The sequence below is a fragment of the Pan paniscus genome, chromosome 21 (genome assembly GCF_029289425.2).
Source record: "Pan paniscus chromosome 21, NHGRI_mPanPan1-v2.0_pri, whole genome shotgun sequence".
In the NCBI taxonomy this organism is placed as follows: domain Eukaryota; kingdom Metazoa; phylum Chordata; class Mammalia; order Primates; family Hominidae; genus Pan; species Pan paniscus.
In genome coordinates this window covers 69,532,450-69,545,587 of record NC_073270.2, presented here as the reverse complement: position 1 = coordinate 69,545,587, position 13,138 = coordinate 69,532,450, and the positions used below count along the sequence as shown (strand labels likewise).

Below are 13,138 nucleotides of genomic sequence, written 5' to 3'. Positions count from 1 at the left end.
GGAGCACCGCCTCGGCTAGGCCCGGGCGCCCCGGGGGCAGCCAGTCCCCCAAGGCCAGAGGGGACAGCTCCAAGCCTTCCAGAGAAGCCCCCCGCCCCAACCCGCCCAGCTTTCAAGAAGAGCAGGCTGCGAGGCTGGCCGCTTTCATCCTGCGCTGGCGCTTTATTTAGACGCGGGCCTTCTCTGGAGCCCGGGGAGGCCGCGGCTGTCAGAGCGGCCAGGACCTCACGGACCTCACGGGCTGGCAGCCCGGGGACCTGGGACTGGCGCTGTCAGCTGTGAGGCGGGGCGGGGCGGGGGACGGGCCTCACTCTGGAGGAAGGAGCACAGGTCCTTGAGTGTTCAGGGCAGGGAGGGGTCTCCAGCCCCTCCCTAGGCTGGGGCAGCTGGAAGCAGGGGGCGTCCGAGCCCCGCACGTGCTGCTCCTGCCAGCAGGGTCCCCCAGCTCCCGGATGCTCTCATACACGTTTTCCAGGGGGCCGCTGTCCACATCCAGGGCCCTGAGCGGGAGGGTCTGGTAGGCCAGGTCACTCGCCAGGGCCAGAATCGCTCCCTGGCCCTTGGGGTCCAGCGGGTCTGTGGTGGGTCCTGGGTCCCTCCTTTTAGGCTTGCAGACCCTGGAGTACAGGACGTCCACCTGGAGACAGGAAGCCAACCCGAGGAGGGGTCAGCACCATCCAACCTGCTGAGGACCTGCCGGCCCCACCCACGGTGCCCTACCCTGGCCCACATTACCTGAGCGGCCGGGGTCACCTCAGTCTTCCCCTGCTGTGGCTCTTGGGGACTGCGATGGGTCCCTTTGCGCTTCTGGACGCGGGCATACTCGGCCACCACAGGGCTGGCCGCCAGGCTGACCCCGGGAAGGGCCGCCAGCCCCACGTTGGAATAGGTGGCCTCGAGGCCAGCGCACCCTGCGGTGGCTGCAGCTGCCGGCAGAGCCCGGGGCAGCTCCTGGTGTGGGAAGGCAGAGGGGGCTGCCTGCGGTCCGGTGATGTCCCTGGACACCTCCAGCCAGTGTGGGCGCAGGAGATCCATGCTGGCAGGCCGCAGGGCTGGGGGTGGGGTCAGGGCAGAGTTCACTCCGGGCAGGGGGCAGGAGCGGGTCTGGCCCAGGGGTTGGCACGCTGCACAGTAAGCCCCGCCCGGCCACCCCCGCCCCGCCCTCTGCTCACCCCTGCTGCTGCGCGGGCCCCGGTGCAGCTCGTGCAGTCTGGTGTCCGACTTGCTGAGGGAGCAGAGGTGGGTCCGCCTCAGTAGGGACTGGGGGCGAGGAAGGCTGGTCGGTCCCCTGCGGACCCCACCCTGGTCCCCGGGACAGCCTGGCACTCACCGCTTCCGCCGCCGTCGCACTGCCCTGCAGCCTCGCCCGCTGCCTCCGCGCCCTCTTCCTGGGGGCTACAGCGTCCTCGGGCCTTGGGGGTAGAGGTGGGGGGTGGGGGGCGGGGTCGTCAGCCTCGGGTCCAAGGCCCGGTGCAGGCGCGCGTGCCGAGCTGGGTGCGCGGACCTGCCTCCAGCCCCTTCCCGCGCTGGGCTGTGAATAGCAGCCGCAGCGAGGCCCCAGACAGAACGCGGCTGAGGGACCTACCTGCGGCAGGCTGTGCACAGCGCCCACAGCGAGAGGAGCAGGGCGCAGCACCCTAGAACCCAGAGGGCAGGAGGGGCCCAGGACACTGGCAGCCCCATCCTGTGAAGCCGAGGCCCTGGGGGCAGAAGAAAGGGGCGCTGGGGGCTGGCCAAGGGGACCTGCGCCACCTGGCAGCCCCAAATCTGCACCTCCCGCGGCTGCGGGGCTCCTGCGTCTCCCGTTCCAGCTCTGACTCAGCACAGGAAGCCCCAAGGCCTGGCAGTCCCTCCCTCCCAGAGGTGCCCACCTTCTGGCGGGGGCTCCCGGTGAGGTGAACTAGGGCTGCTCTGCCTGGCCCCTCCGTGTCCCTGCGGGTGACCACGGTAACGCCCAGCACGGCCATGAGGAGGGGCAGGACAGCTGTGGCCACCATAGCCCAGATAGTAACCAGCATCGGGGGAGCCCCTGGGTGTGCGCCACAGGCCACAGACTCCACCTGCAGCCACCCTCTGCCCAGACATGGTCTCCTGTGTCAGGTAGTGCCCCCAAGCCGCTGCGGAGCCCAGAACTGGGAAGAGCTGGAGGCTGGTCAGCAGCAGGGACCCTGCACCCGGAGGAGCTGGAGGCTGGGTCAGCAGGCAGCAGCAGCTGCTGATGCCCCCACCCCACTTCTCTCTGGCTCTTCTTGTCTGCCAGTGTCTCTGCCAGAGAGGATCTGTCCCCTTCTTGGGGATCTTAGCAGAACTTCTCGGGGTGGGGGATGCCTTACAAACAGCACAGTCCAGCAGCAGAGAGACAGAAGCTGGGGGGTGAGGGGTGGTCTCTGGAGTTTGGGGCCAGTCTGCTCAGACCCAGGGAGTGGGCTTCAGCCTGGCTGACTGACCCAGCTGCAGCCACATCCCAAGGCCTCCCAGACCCCAGCTGCCCCCCAGGAGGGCACTTACCAAGCCCACGGCCAGGGGTCCTCAGCTCTGTCTGGGGCAGGCCAGGAAGGTCTTTGTGCAGCCCTCGGCTGAGCTCCCCACCTCATCACTTCCTGCTCCTGTCGCCAAGCGCCTCCCCTGAGCCTCCCACCCTGGGCAGCAGCCACCACCGCAGCCTCACCCACCTGCTGCGCCCCGCCCGAAGCCTAGATGAAACGTGTGCGCCTCTAGCCCGCACTGTTCTGACAGCCTAACTCACAACCCCTCCACACACGAAGACGTGAGCAGAGCTGGCACAGAACCCCCAAACCCACAGGGCCAGGTCCGCCTGCCTCACCAAGAGTGCCCCACGTGGTGGGCCACAGTCCTCCCGCCCATCTCGCCCGCTGGAGCAGCACTGAGCTCCACCCATCTGTGAGTGTCAGGCAGCCTGGCGGGCACCCTGGCCTCCGATCTGCCTTGGTCAGAGAAGGGAAAGAAGGGAGAATGCCGGCCTCCTAGGCCCCTCCAGCCCAGCCCGTCTCTCACCACAGCCCTGCACAGACCCTTCTCTCCCCAGAGACCCTGCAGCCAGCTGATCTCCACTGAATGACACTGTGATGAAATCACTTTAATGTCCTTGCCAAGGAAATGCCCAAGACACTGGCAGGTGGGCAAGTAAGTGTCCAGATGGGACCCCGCAGCTCTGTCTCCACTCAGCAGTGTCCGCACGCCCCAGGCCAGCAGGCCAGCCCCTCCTCGGGCAACACTGGTCTTCCTGAGGGCAGCCCGTGCTGGGGTCCCACGCTTCATCCATAGTGCTTGTGGGGTCTCTAGAACTCAGTCATCTTCTTGTGGGTGTCTGCCTTCCTCTGCTCCTGCTGCAGGCCGGCTTCCTGAGCCCGGAGCTGCCCCAGCTGGCGCTGGGCTCCTGCCAGCTTCTCCTGCAGCTGGGCTGACGCCACGCTATGCCTGCGGAGGGGCTCACCAGTCAGCATGGGGTCCTGGGCCATGCCACCAACCCCAGTCTGCCGTACCCACTGCCTGTGTGCCCGCTGCCCGTCCTCCAACATGCAGACCCCTCCTGGACTCAGCCCGCTATGCTTGGGTCAGGTGACCTCCAGCATGTATCCCGGGGGCAGGGCCACCCTGGGTCGCCCTTTGCCCTGAGCTGGGCCCCACACGTACCGGCCAGCGTTGCGGGCGAGAGCCTCCTGGATGCTCCTGATGTCCCGCTGGGTTCGCTCGATCTTCTCCTCGGTCTGGAAGAGCCGCAGGCTCAGGGCCCGCTTGGCACTCTTGCTGGCATGGTACATGTCCTTGCTCCTCCTCCCTGCTGGGGCCGCCCCGGCCTCTAGGGCCCCAGGAGCCTGACCTTGCAGCTTTTCATTGAGGAAGTCAAACACATTCCGAGGGGCTGGGCGGCCCCCAGGCCTGGCCCCTCTTCCCCGGCACCTGGGGGGCTTGTTGGTGCCAGCCTTGCCAACCCTGGTCTGCTTCTGCAGGGTCTCTACACACTGGTCCAGCGACTTCCCTCGAGGCAACACCACAGCATGGATGGGCTCCACCCGGCCTTCTGCGTGTCGGCCCAAACCTGCGGAGGCACGGGGATGGCAGTGCTGTGGCCGCGGGACCCCGGGAATCTGAGGAGCACGGGGATGGCAGTGCTGTGGCCGCGGGACCCCGGGAATCTGAGGAGCACGGGGATGGCAGTGCTGTGGCTGCGGGACCCTGGGAACCTGATGGCTGCTGGACCTGGGCTGTGCTGCAGCAGCCTGCCCACTTCTCCAGGGCAGCTTGTACTCACCCTTGCCAAACTCATAGCCCATCTTGGTGAGGAGTCTGGAGCCTATACCTCGCGTGTGCACCTCCCAGCCAGCAAAGGCAGAGCTGCAGGTCCCAGAGTCCACAGCATCCGACCCCACCACTGCAAGAGACGGACAGAGGGCAGAGGACTGTGCAGAGTCCACGGCGTCCGACCCCACCACTGCAAGAGATGGACAGAGGGCAGTGGCCCAGCCAGGCCAGAGGATTGTGCATGGTGACCCAGGCTTTGACCAATGAGCTCAGATCCTGGGCAGAGCCACGACACCCCACCTCTTGGGCTCCGTGCTCTCGTCACCGAGGCTGCTGTGGGCATGTGACACCAGGCAGAGTGCATGGCAGTCCCCACGGCCTGCTGCACCGTGGTCCCTCCTCCACAGCCCTCTCCTGCCCCTGCCCTTCTCCACCTTCGCGAGGCTGTGAGCGCCTCACCTGCCCTCACAGAGTCCTTGGTTCAGTCCTCCTTCACCAGGGACATGGGGCTTCAGAAACCACCATCACTGATCCCTGGGTACACCTCCAACATGCAGACCCCTCCTGGACTCAGCCTGCCATGCTTGGGTCAGGTGACCTCCCACATATATACACACACACGCACACGCATACACACACCCCTCTGGAGAGCTGGACACTGCCCACCAGTTCCCATTCCCAAAACTTCCATGCTGGCTGTCTGGACACAACCTCTGTCTGCCAGGATCCCAGGCACCCAGGTCCCAAGTCTGAGAAACCATGCAGAGGAGCTGCCCCTCCTGCACTCCAGGCCCCATCAGTTGGTCATTTTCTGTGACTTCCTCGGCAACTCCGGGCCCCTTCTCTCCCATGGCCACAGCCACGACCATGGCCTCCCATCAATGAGACTGTAGCTGTTGCACCCACACTCCTTGAAGATAAAGGCCGCCACGGATCTACCCCTACCCACACGGCCTCCTCAGGCACAGGTGGCACCCTCGCCGCAGTCACACACTCTCCAATAGTTTGGTTAGATGGTTGGTGCCCTCACCAGCCAGGAGCCTCTCAGGGTGACCCCACCTTCCTGGCTCCTGGGCTCCGCAGCTGCTGCCATACCTCTGGCATAGCTGGAGTCACCCGTACCGTCGCTGTCTGAGTCGGACTCTGTGGCCTCTGTGCGCAGTGGGGGCAGGATGCCGTCCCCCTCCACCACGGCCTCCCTCAGCAGCAGCGAGTCAAACTTGACTGTGTAGTAGCCGTTGTCCACATCTGGGGGCAGAGACAAGCTGCAGGTCAGAATCCTTGACAGCAGGTGCCACTGATGGGAACCACCCTGGACATGAGGAGCAAGGCAGGGCAGAGGCTGAGGGTAGGTGTGCTCATTTCGGGCCCAGAGCCAGAGTCCCAACACTCAACCCAAAGGAAGCAGGGAGCAGCCACACAGTGACAACACACGTGGGGCCTGGGAGGGTGTTCCCGGGAGGCCCCCACGGCCAGCCTCACCGGTGATGCGTGCTGCGTGCCAGAGGCCATCCTGGTGCTTGGCCAGACACGCAGAGCCGGCCTGCAGGGAGCTCAGGTCTGGGTCCTGGAAGGGGCGCAGCTCATCCAGAGAGACCACCTGCCCATGGGAGAACCTGCAGACAGAGCCGTAAGGGGCAGGGCTCAGACATGGGCCACCAGGGGCAAACAAACCCAGGAGCACTGACCCATCCGCCTGGGCACTGTCCTGAGGGAGACAGACACACACGTGTGCGTATACATACTCATGCACACACATACGCACACATATACACACACGCACACATACACTCACGCACACATACACACGCACACATACATGCACATATACACACACGCACATACAGATACACGCACACACACATGCACATATATACACACGTGTGCATATACATGCAGGCATATACACATGTATACACACCACATGCATATACACCCGTACACATACACGCATATGCACACGCGCATATACACGTACACACATACACATGCACTCACACAGGCATACACACATACACACGTACACATACGCATAAACATGCACTCACATGCATACACACATATACATACGTACAAACAGGCATACACATATACAGACATACACATACACACACAAGTACACATGTATACACATGCATACACACGCACACACGCATACACACATGTACACACATGCATATTAACACACACGTACTCACACGTCATACACATAGAGACCCTGACACGTGTATAAACATGCACTCACACATGAACTCATGCAAATACAGATGCAGTCATACATGGATATACGCACATGCCATCTCACCCACACGCGCACACGTGCCCTCACCCACACGCACACACACGCGCCCTCACCCACAGATGCGCACACAAGCACCCTTACCTACACACATGCGCACACATCTCTCCCACACGCACACACAGGCCCTCACCCACACACGTGCACACACACCCTTACACATGCACACACACACCTCACCCACACACGTGCACACACACATGCCCTCACCCACACACATGCGACCTCTCATCCACACACGTGCACGCACACATGCACCCGCACCCACACATGCACACAGATGCACCCGCAACCACACATGCACACACATATGCACTGTCACCCACACGCGCACACACATGCACCCTCACGTGCAGACTGTCACATGCACTCACACTCATATATGCATATACACATACATGCACACACGGCATGCATATACACACATGCATATACACACTCACACTTGCATACACACGTAGTCTCTTGGTATCCATGGGAAACCCCCTGTGCAAACCAAAATCCAAGGATGCTCAAGTCCCTTATATATAATGACATAGTGTTTGCATATAACCTATGCACATCTTCCCATGTACTTTAAATCATCCCTAGATTACTTGCAGTACCTAATACGATGTAAATGCTATGTAAACAGTTGTTATACAGTGTACAGACGCAGCCATCCTTTTCTTCCCCAATTATTTTCGACTCGAGATTGGTTGAAATGATGGATATGGAACCTGCAGATACCAAGGGCCAACTGTACACTTTACACATGTATGCACACACACACAATCTCACACACACAAAGGGCCAACTATACACTTTACACACGTATGCACAATCACACACAAGGGCCAACTGTACACTTTACACACGTATGCACACACACACCAAGGGCCAATTGTACACTTTACACACGTATGCACATGCACACATACATACACACACCAAGAGCCAACTGTACACTTTACACACGTATGCACACACACAATCACACACCAAGGGCCAATTGTACACTTTACACACGTATGCACATGCACACATACACACCAAGGGCCAACTGTACACTTTACACATGTATGCACATGCACACATACACACACACCAAGGGCCAACTGTACACTTTACACACGTATGCACATACACAATCTCACACTCACACACACCAAGGGCCAACTGTACACTTTACACATGTATGCACATGCACACACACACACACAGTCTCACACACATCACACACACAGACACCCGCATTCTCTCTCGGGATGGACTTGGCTGCTCCAGAATATGCCCCGTGTGTCCCATCGCCTCTGCTGGAGTCACAGTGTGGCAGCAGCCTTCTGACAGCAGCTCCCACAGCCTCACTACTGCACAGGAGGCCACAGCACCAGTGCATCAAGGCAGATGTGCTGGGGGTGTGTATGTGCATGACTGAGTCCTCCCCCAAACTAGGAGAACCTGCTTATGAAATAGTGATGCCTTGAGACTTTTAGGCATCAGTGAACCAGTAAAATTAAAACCAAAACCGAGACACACACACAGAGAGAGAGAGAGAGAGAGAGAATGAAGAGGAAACGTGGGGACAGACAGAACTGCAATCTTCAACTTTGCCAAATAAAGACATGAAAAACCAACCGCCATCCACTGCTGCCATGCCATCGTTTCAAAAAGGAAGTTCTTTCAACCCCACAAAAGCAACTGAGGGGCCAGGTGCAGTGGCTCACGCCTGTAATCCCAGCACTTTGGGAGGCCGAGGCGGGTGGATCACGAGGTCAGGAGTTCGAGACCATCCTGGCTAACACGGTGAAACCCGTCTCTACTAAAAATACAAAAATTAGCCGGGCGTGGTGGCGCGTGCCTATAGTCCCACCTACTCGGGAGGCTGAGGCACAAGAATCGCTTGAACCCGGGAGGCGGAGGTTGCAGTGAGCAGAGATTGTGTCACTGCACTCCAGCCTGGAAGACAGAGTGAGACTGTCTCAAAAAAACAAAAAAGGAGCAACTGAGGACAGGCCTTCAGCCCGTGATATGGAGCCAAGGCTGTCTTTCCAGTAGGAACGGGTGGGTGGAGCAGAGTGAGGTGGAACAGGGATTTTGTCTCATGCGTAGACAAAGGTGGCCTCGTACACCTCCCCAGGCCAGGATTTTGGGCGGTTCCTTCTAGTGCCTACTGTTCTTAGGCACACAGGGCCCTGCCAATGACTGGGGGCGCCAGGGGCTACAGGACTGTGCCTCAAATGCACTGCAGCAGAGACTGGCTGAAAGGAGACTGAGAACATGTTCAAAAAGAGAGGGTTAAACCCAGAGTGAATTCGATTAAATACGCCCCTTCAGCACACCCACACCATCATTAGTAAAACCTCTTCTAGAATATTTGACAATATTAAACGCCTTGAAATTTGTAAACTCTTTAACCCAGAAAGTGCTTCTATTATTTTGTGTGTGTGTGTGTGCAGTAGAGTCTTGCTCTCTTGCCCAGGCTGAAGTGCATGGTAGGATCACAGCTCACTGCAACCTTGACCTCCTGGGCTCAAGCAATCCTCTTGCCTCAGCCTCCCAAGTGGCTGGGACTACGGGAGTGTGCCACCATGCCAGCTAATTTTTGAATCTTTTTGTTGAGACAAGGTCTTGTCATGTTGGCCAGGCTGGTCTTGAACTCCTAGGCTCATGTAATCCTTCCGCCTCAGCGACATGATTTTTAAGGAGAATGTATGTAAAGATTTGGCCACAAGGATATTAACCAAATATGAAAAACTTGGAAATAACCTAAATTTCTAACCATGGAGAGAAGTTAATGGCATATCCATGAAGTTAACTGAAAACCAAGAGAACAGGCAAATCGATCAATGGAGCAAAAGAGAGCCTCCAGGAAGAGCCCTCCCTCACAAAGAAAGCCTCATGTGGCAGAGGAAGCATCACAGATGGGGTGCAAGGAGAAAGACGATGCATTTCACAAGAGAAAATTAAAAACTGGGTTTTCATACATAAAAGATCCCAACCCAATCACCTACCTCACAGCATTGACAGAAATACATTCCAGAATTAGTAAAGACTTAACCCTGAAAACAAACAACATCTAAAACTAAAAGAAGCTTCTGAGTTCCAGCCACACTCAAGTAGAGAGGTCGTTGAATCGAATATGGGCCGGGAGCGGTGGCTCATGCCTGTAATCCCAGCACTTTGGGAGGCTGAGGTAGGCGGATCACTTGAGGTCAGGAGTTTGAGACCAGCCTGGCCAACGTGGTGAAACCCCGCCTCTACCAAAAATTTAAAAATGAGCCGGTGTGGGCCGGGCGCGGTGGCTCACGCCTGTAATCCCAGCACTTTGGGAGGCCGAGGCGGGTGGATCACGAGGTCAGGAGATCGAGACCATCCTGGCTAACACGGTGAAACCCCGTCTCTAATAAAAATACAAAAAATTAGCCGGACGTCGTGGCGGGTGCCTGTAGTCCCAGCTACTCGGGAGGCTCAGGCAGGAGAATGGCGTGAACCCGGGAGGCGGAGCTTGCAGTGAGCCGAGATTGCGCCACTGCACTCCAGCCTGGGCAACAGAGCGAGACTCCGTCTCAAAAAAAAAAAAAAAAAAAAATGAGCCGGTGTGATGGCGTGCGCCTATAATTATGCCACTCGGGAGGCCGAGGCAGGAGAATCGCTTGAACCCAAAAGGCAGAGGTTGCAGTGAGCCGAGATCGCACCACTGCACTTCAGCCTGGGTGACGAAGTGAGACTCCATCTCAAAAAAAAAAAAAGAAAAAAAGAAAAAATAATCTAAAACTAGACAAAATTATCAAAACTCACTGATTTAGAACTTTTCAGAGTTCTGGAAACTGACCAAAGCTGAGAACTCACTGAGAAGAGATTCTTCTTGAAAAATGTTGGGCCTTGGGCCAGAATACTGGGAAGTCTACAGCCTTTGCACCTGGGGCTGCCCCTGGCTCCTACTCCTGAGTCAGCAAATCTGAGTGATTTACCAGGTCAAGGCTGGCTGCAAAAACCAGCAGCAGCAGAGGTGGATGTGGGACAGAAGGCAAAACCCAGGCCTCGTAGTTAAAAGTGGTGACTCGATAAACACTTACAAAGAAAACTGACAGCCCTGATCATTTGGGGCTGTGATCCCAGCTGGAGTGAGCACTGGGCCAGCCAGATACTTAACAGGAAGACTCTGAAAATGAGAGAGCCACAGAAGGGCTCAGCTCTCCCAGGAAGGGCCTGGCTCTTGAGGAAACCACTGCAGGTGTTGGGAGCTCCAAGAGAGGCCAGGGTAAAGTGAAAGCAAAGAGAGAGGGGCTGGCTGAACTCACAACGTGCTCTGAAACCACATGGTGTGGTGGGGAGCCTTTTGGGTTAGGAGTGTTTGAGCACACCCTCTTGCCCAAATCCCTGGCTGACCAACTACCATATGCAAACACAGAAGCAACTGCTAGGAAGCCAGACTAAAAAATAGAATTTAAGGCCGTGCGTGGTGGCTCACACCTGTAATCCGAGCACTTTGAGAGGCCGAGGTGGGCGGATCACAAGGTCAGGAGATCGAGACCATCCTGGCTAACACGGTTAAACCTCATCTCTACTAAAAATACAAAAAATTAGCCAGGCATGGTGGCACACATCTGTAATCCCAGCTACTTGGGAGGCTGAGGCAGGAGAATTGCTTGAACTCAGGAGGTGGAGGTTGCAGTGAGCTGAGATGGCGCCACTGGCACTCCAGCCTGGGCAATACAGCAAGACTCCATCTCAAAAAAAAAAAAAAAGAATTTAAAAATCTGAGCAGAGATATCAGAGGCTGCAGGGGTGGGTGGGCAGGTTTTGCAGTTTAAGTCCAAACAACTTAACTAAAACAAACAGAACACAAGACTCAGGAAAACAACTCAGAATCCAGACATAGATCATCTGAAATGCCCAGTATTCAACAAAAAAAATTATAAGACAGGTAAACAGGAAACCATGATCCATATTTAGGAAAAAAAGCAGTTGATACAATCTGACTCTGAGTGGGCCCAGATGTTGAGTTTAGCAAAGACTTCAAAGCAGCTACTATAAGTATGTTCAAATAATTAAATGAAAATATGATGGCAATGATTCAGGAAATAGGGAATCCTTTTTTTTTTTTTTTTTTTTTTTGAGACCGAGTCCCACTCTGTCACCCAGGCTGGAGTGCAGTGGCATGATCTCAGCTCAATGCACCTCCACCTCCCAAGTTCAAGCAATTCTCAGGCCTCAGTCTCTGGAGTAGCTGGGACTACAGGTGTGAGCTACTACGCCCATCTAACTTTTATATTTTTAGTAGAGATGGGGTTTCACCATGTGCCTCACCTGAGGTCAAATGTTCAAAACCAGCCTGACCAATATTGAGAAACCCCGTCTCTACTAAAAATACAAAAATTAGCCAGGCGTGGTGTCATGAGCCTGTACTCCCTGCTACTTGGGAGGCTAAAACAGGAGAACTGCTTGAACCCAGGAGGCAGAGGGTTGCAGTGAGCCGAGATGGCACCACTGCACTCCAGCCTGGGCAACAGAGGCAGACTCTGTCTAAAAAAAAAAAGAAAAAAAAAAAATCAAATGGAAATTCCAGAGTTAAAAAGGACAATCACTGAAAGGACATTTTTAGTGAATGTAGTGGGGAGGGCAGGATGACCAGGTAAAGTACAGAGAATGAGGTTGTGAAGCTTCTCTGTCTGATACCACAATAGTAGATGCCTGTCATTATACATGTGTCAAAGTCCATAGAATGTACATCACCAAGAGTTAGCCCTAATGTAAACTATGGACCTTGGGTGACAATGATGGGTCTGTGTAGGTTTATGGATTGTAATAAACATACCAGTCTGGTGAGGGAGCATGGTGGTGTTGTGGGGAGGGGCTGTTGCATGTGTGGGGGTCTGGAGTATATGTGAAATCTCTGTATCCTCCACTCAATTTTGTTGTGAACCTAAAACTACTCTAAAAACTAAAGCCATGGTCAGGAACAGTGGCTCATGCCTGTAATCCCTGGACTTTGGGAGGCCGAGGTGCGCAGATCACCTGAAGTCAGGAGTTCAAGACCAGCCTGGCCAACATGGTGAAATCCTGTCTCTACTAAAACTACAAAAATTATTTAGCCAGGTGTGGTGGAGGGTGCCTGCAGTCCCAGCTACTGGGGAGGCTGAGGCACAAGAATCGCTTGAGCCTGGGAGGCAGAGGTTGCAGTGAGCTGAGATTGCACCATTGCACTTCAGCCTGGGCGACAGAGCAAGACTCCATCTCAAAAACAAACAAACAAACAAACAAACAAAAAGCCTATTAAAAAAAAATTCAAGGCCGGGCTCATGCCTGTAATCCCAGCACTTTGAGAGGCCTAGGCGGGCGGATCACCTGAGGTCAGGACCAGCCTGGCCAACATGGTGAAACCCTGTCTCTACTAAAAATACAAAAAAATTAGCTGGGCATGGTGGCGGGCGCCTATCATCTCAGCTACTTGGGAGGGTGAGGCAGGAGAATCACTTGAACCTGAGAGGTGGAGGTTGCAGTGAGCCAAGATCGCGCCATTGCACTCCAGCCTGGGCGACAGAGTGAGACTCCAACTCAAAAAAAAAAAAAAAATTAATTAGATGTACTCAA

At 56.0% G+C, this 13,138-nt stretch overlaps 2 protein-coding genes across 14 annotated transcripts in view; both read right to left on the bottom strand.

The window, feature by feature from the left end:
* Positions 1 to 137: 137 nt before the first annotated feature.
* Positions 138 to 3,279, bottom strand: LIME1 (Lck interacting transmembrane adaptor 1). 3 transcript variants are annotated; one of them, XM_014343121.4, is made up of 6 exons: positions 3,033 to 3,279; positions 1,586 to 1,700; positions 1,331 to 1,412; positions 1,173 to 1,260; positions 736 to 1,052; positions 138 to 637 (listed from the first exon to the last, which is right to left on the bottom strand). In XM_014343121.4, exons 1-6 carry the CDS (start codon positions 3,277 to 3,279, stop codon positions 308 to 310), a joined length of 1,179 nt encoding a protein of 392 aa, XP_014198607.2. In that variant the 3' UTR covers positions 138 to 307. The 3 variants fall into 3 exon arrangements, with proteins under 3 accessions (XP_014198607.2, XP_003809971.2, XP_014198608.1); XM_003809923.6 differs by lacking the exon at positions 3,033 to 3,279 and adding an exon at positions 2,509 to 2,921; XM_014343122.4 differs by lacking the exon at positions 138 to 637 and having other exon boundaries at positions 739 to 1,052; positions 1,173 to 1,225.
* ZGPAT (zinc finger CCCH-type and G-patch domain containing) overlaps positions 3,077 to 13,138 on the bottom strand; it is a 29,615-nt gene continuing 19,553 nt past the window's right edge. For 4 of the 11 annotated variants that reach the window (XM_055104588.2, XM_003809920.5, XM_003809919.4 and 1 more), the window contains exons 3-7: positions 5,746 to 5,879; positions 5,359 to 5,511; positions 4,274 to 4,393; positions 3,655 to 4,060; positions 3,077 to 3,438 (exon numbers count right to left, since the gene is read on the bottom strand). In XM_055104588.2, the coding sequence (XP_054960563.1) occupies positions 3,300 to 3,438; positions 3,655 to 4,060; positions 4,274 to 4,393; positions 5,359 to 5,511; positions 5,746 to 5,879 (952 nt within the window). In that variant the 3' untranslated portion in view covers positions 3,077 to 3,299. Of the gene's footprint in view, positions 3,439 to 3,654; positions 4,061 to 4,273; positions 4,454 to 5,358; positions 5,512 to 5,745; positions 5,880 to 13,138 lie in introns of all 11 variants that reach the window. The other 7 variants (XM_055104585.2, XM_055104586.2, XM_008962287.3 and 4 more) reach the window with 3 other exon arrangements.

What these genes read in the sequence shown, in the direction of transcription:
- LIME1 (XM_014343121.4), bottom strand. Translation starts at nt 3,279, where the DNA reads ATGAAGCGTGGGACCCCAGCACGGGCTGCCCTCAGGAAGACCAGTGTT. An exon ending in CTGTGCACAGCCTGCCGCAG is followed by an intron (nt 1,413 to 1,585) that starts GTAGGTCCCTCA and finishes TCTACCCCCAAG; the next exon opens with GCCCGAGGACGCTGTAGCCC. An exon ending in GGGCCCGCGCAGCAGCAGGG is followed by an intron (nt 1,053 to 1,172) that starts GTGAGCAGAGGG and finishes CCCCACCCCCAG; the next exon opens with CCCTGCGGCCTGCCAGCATG.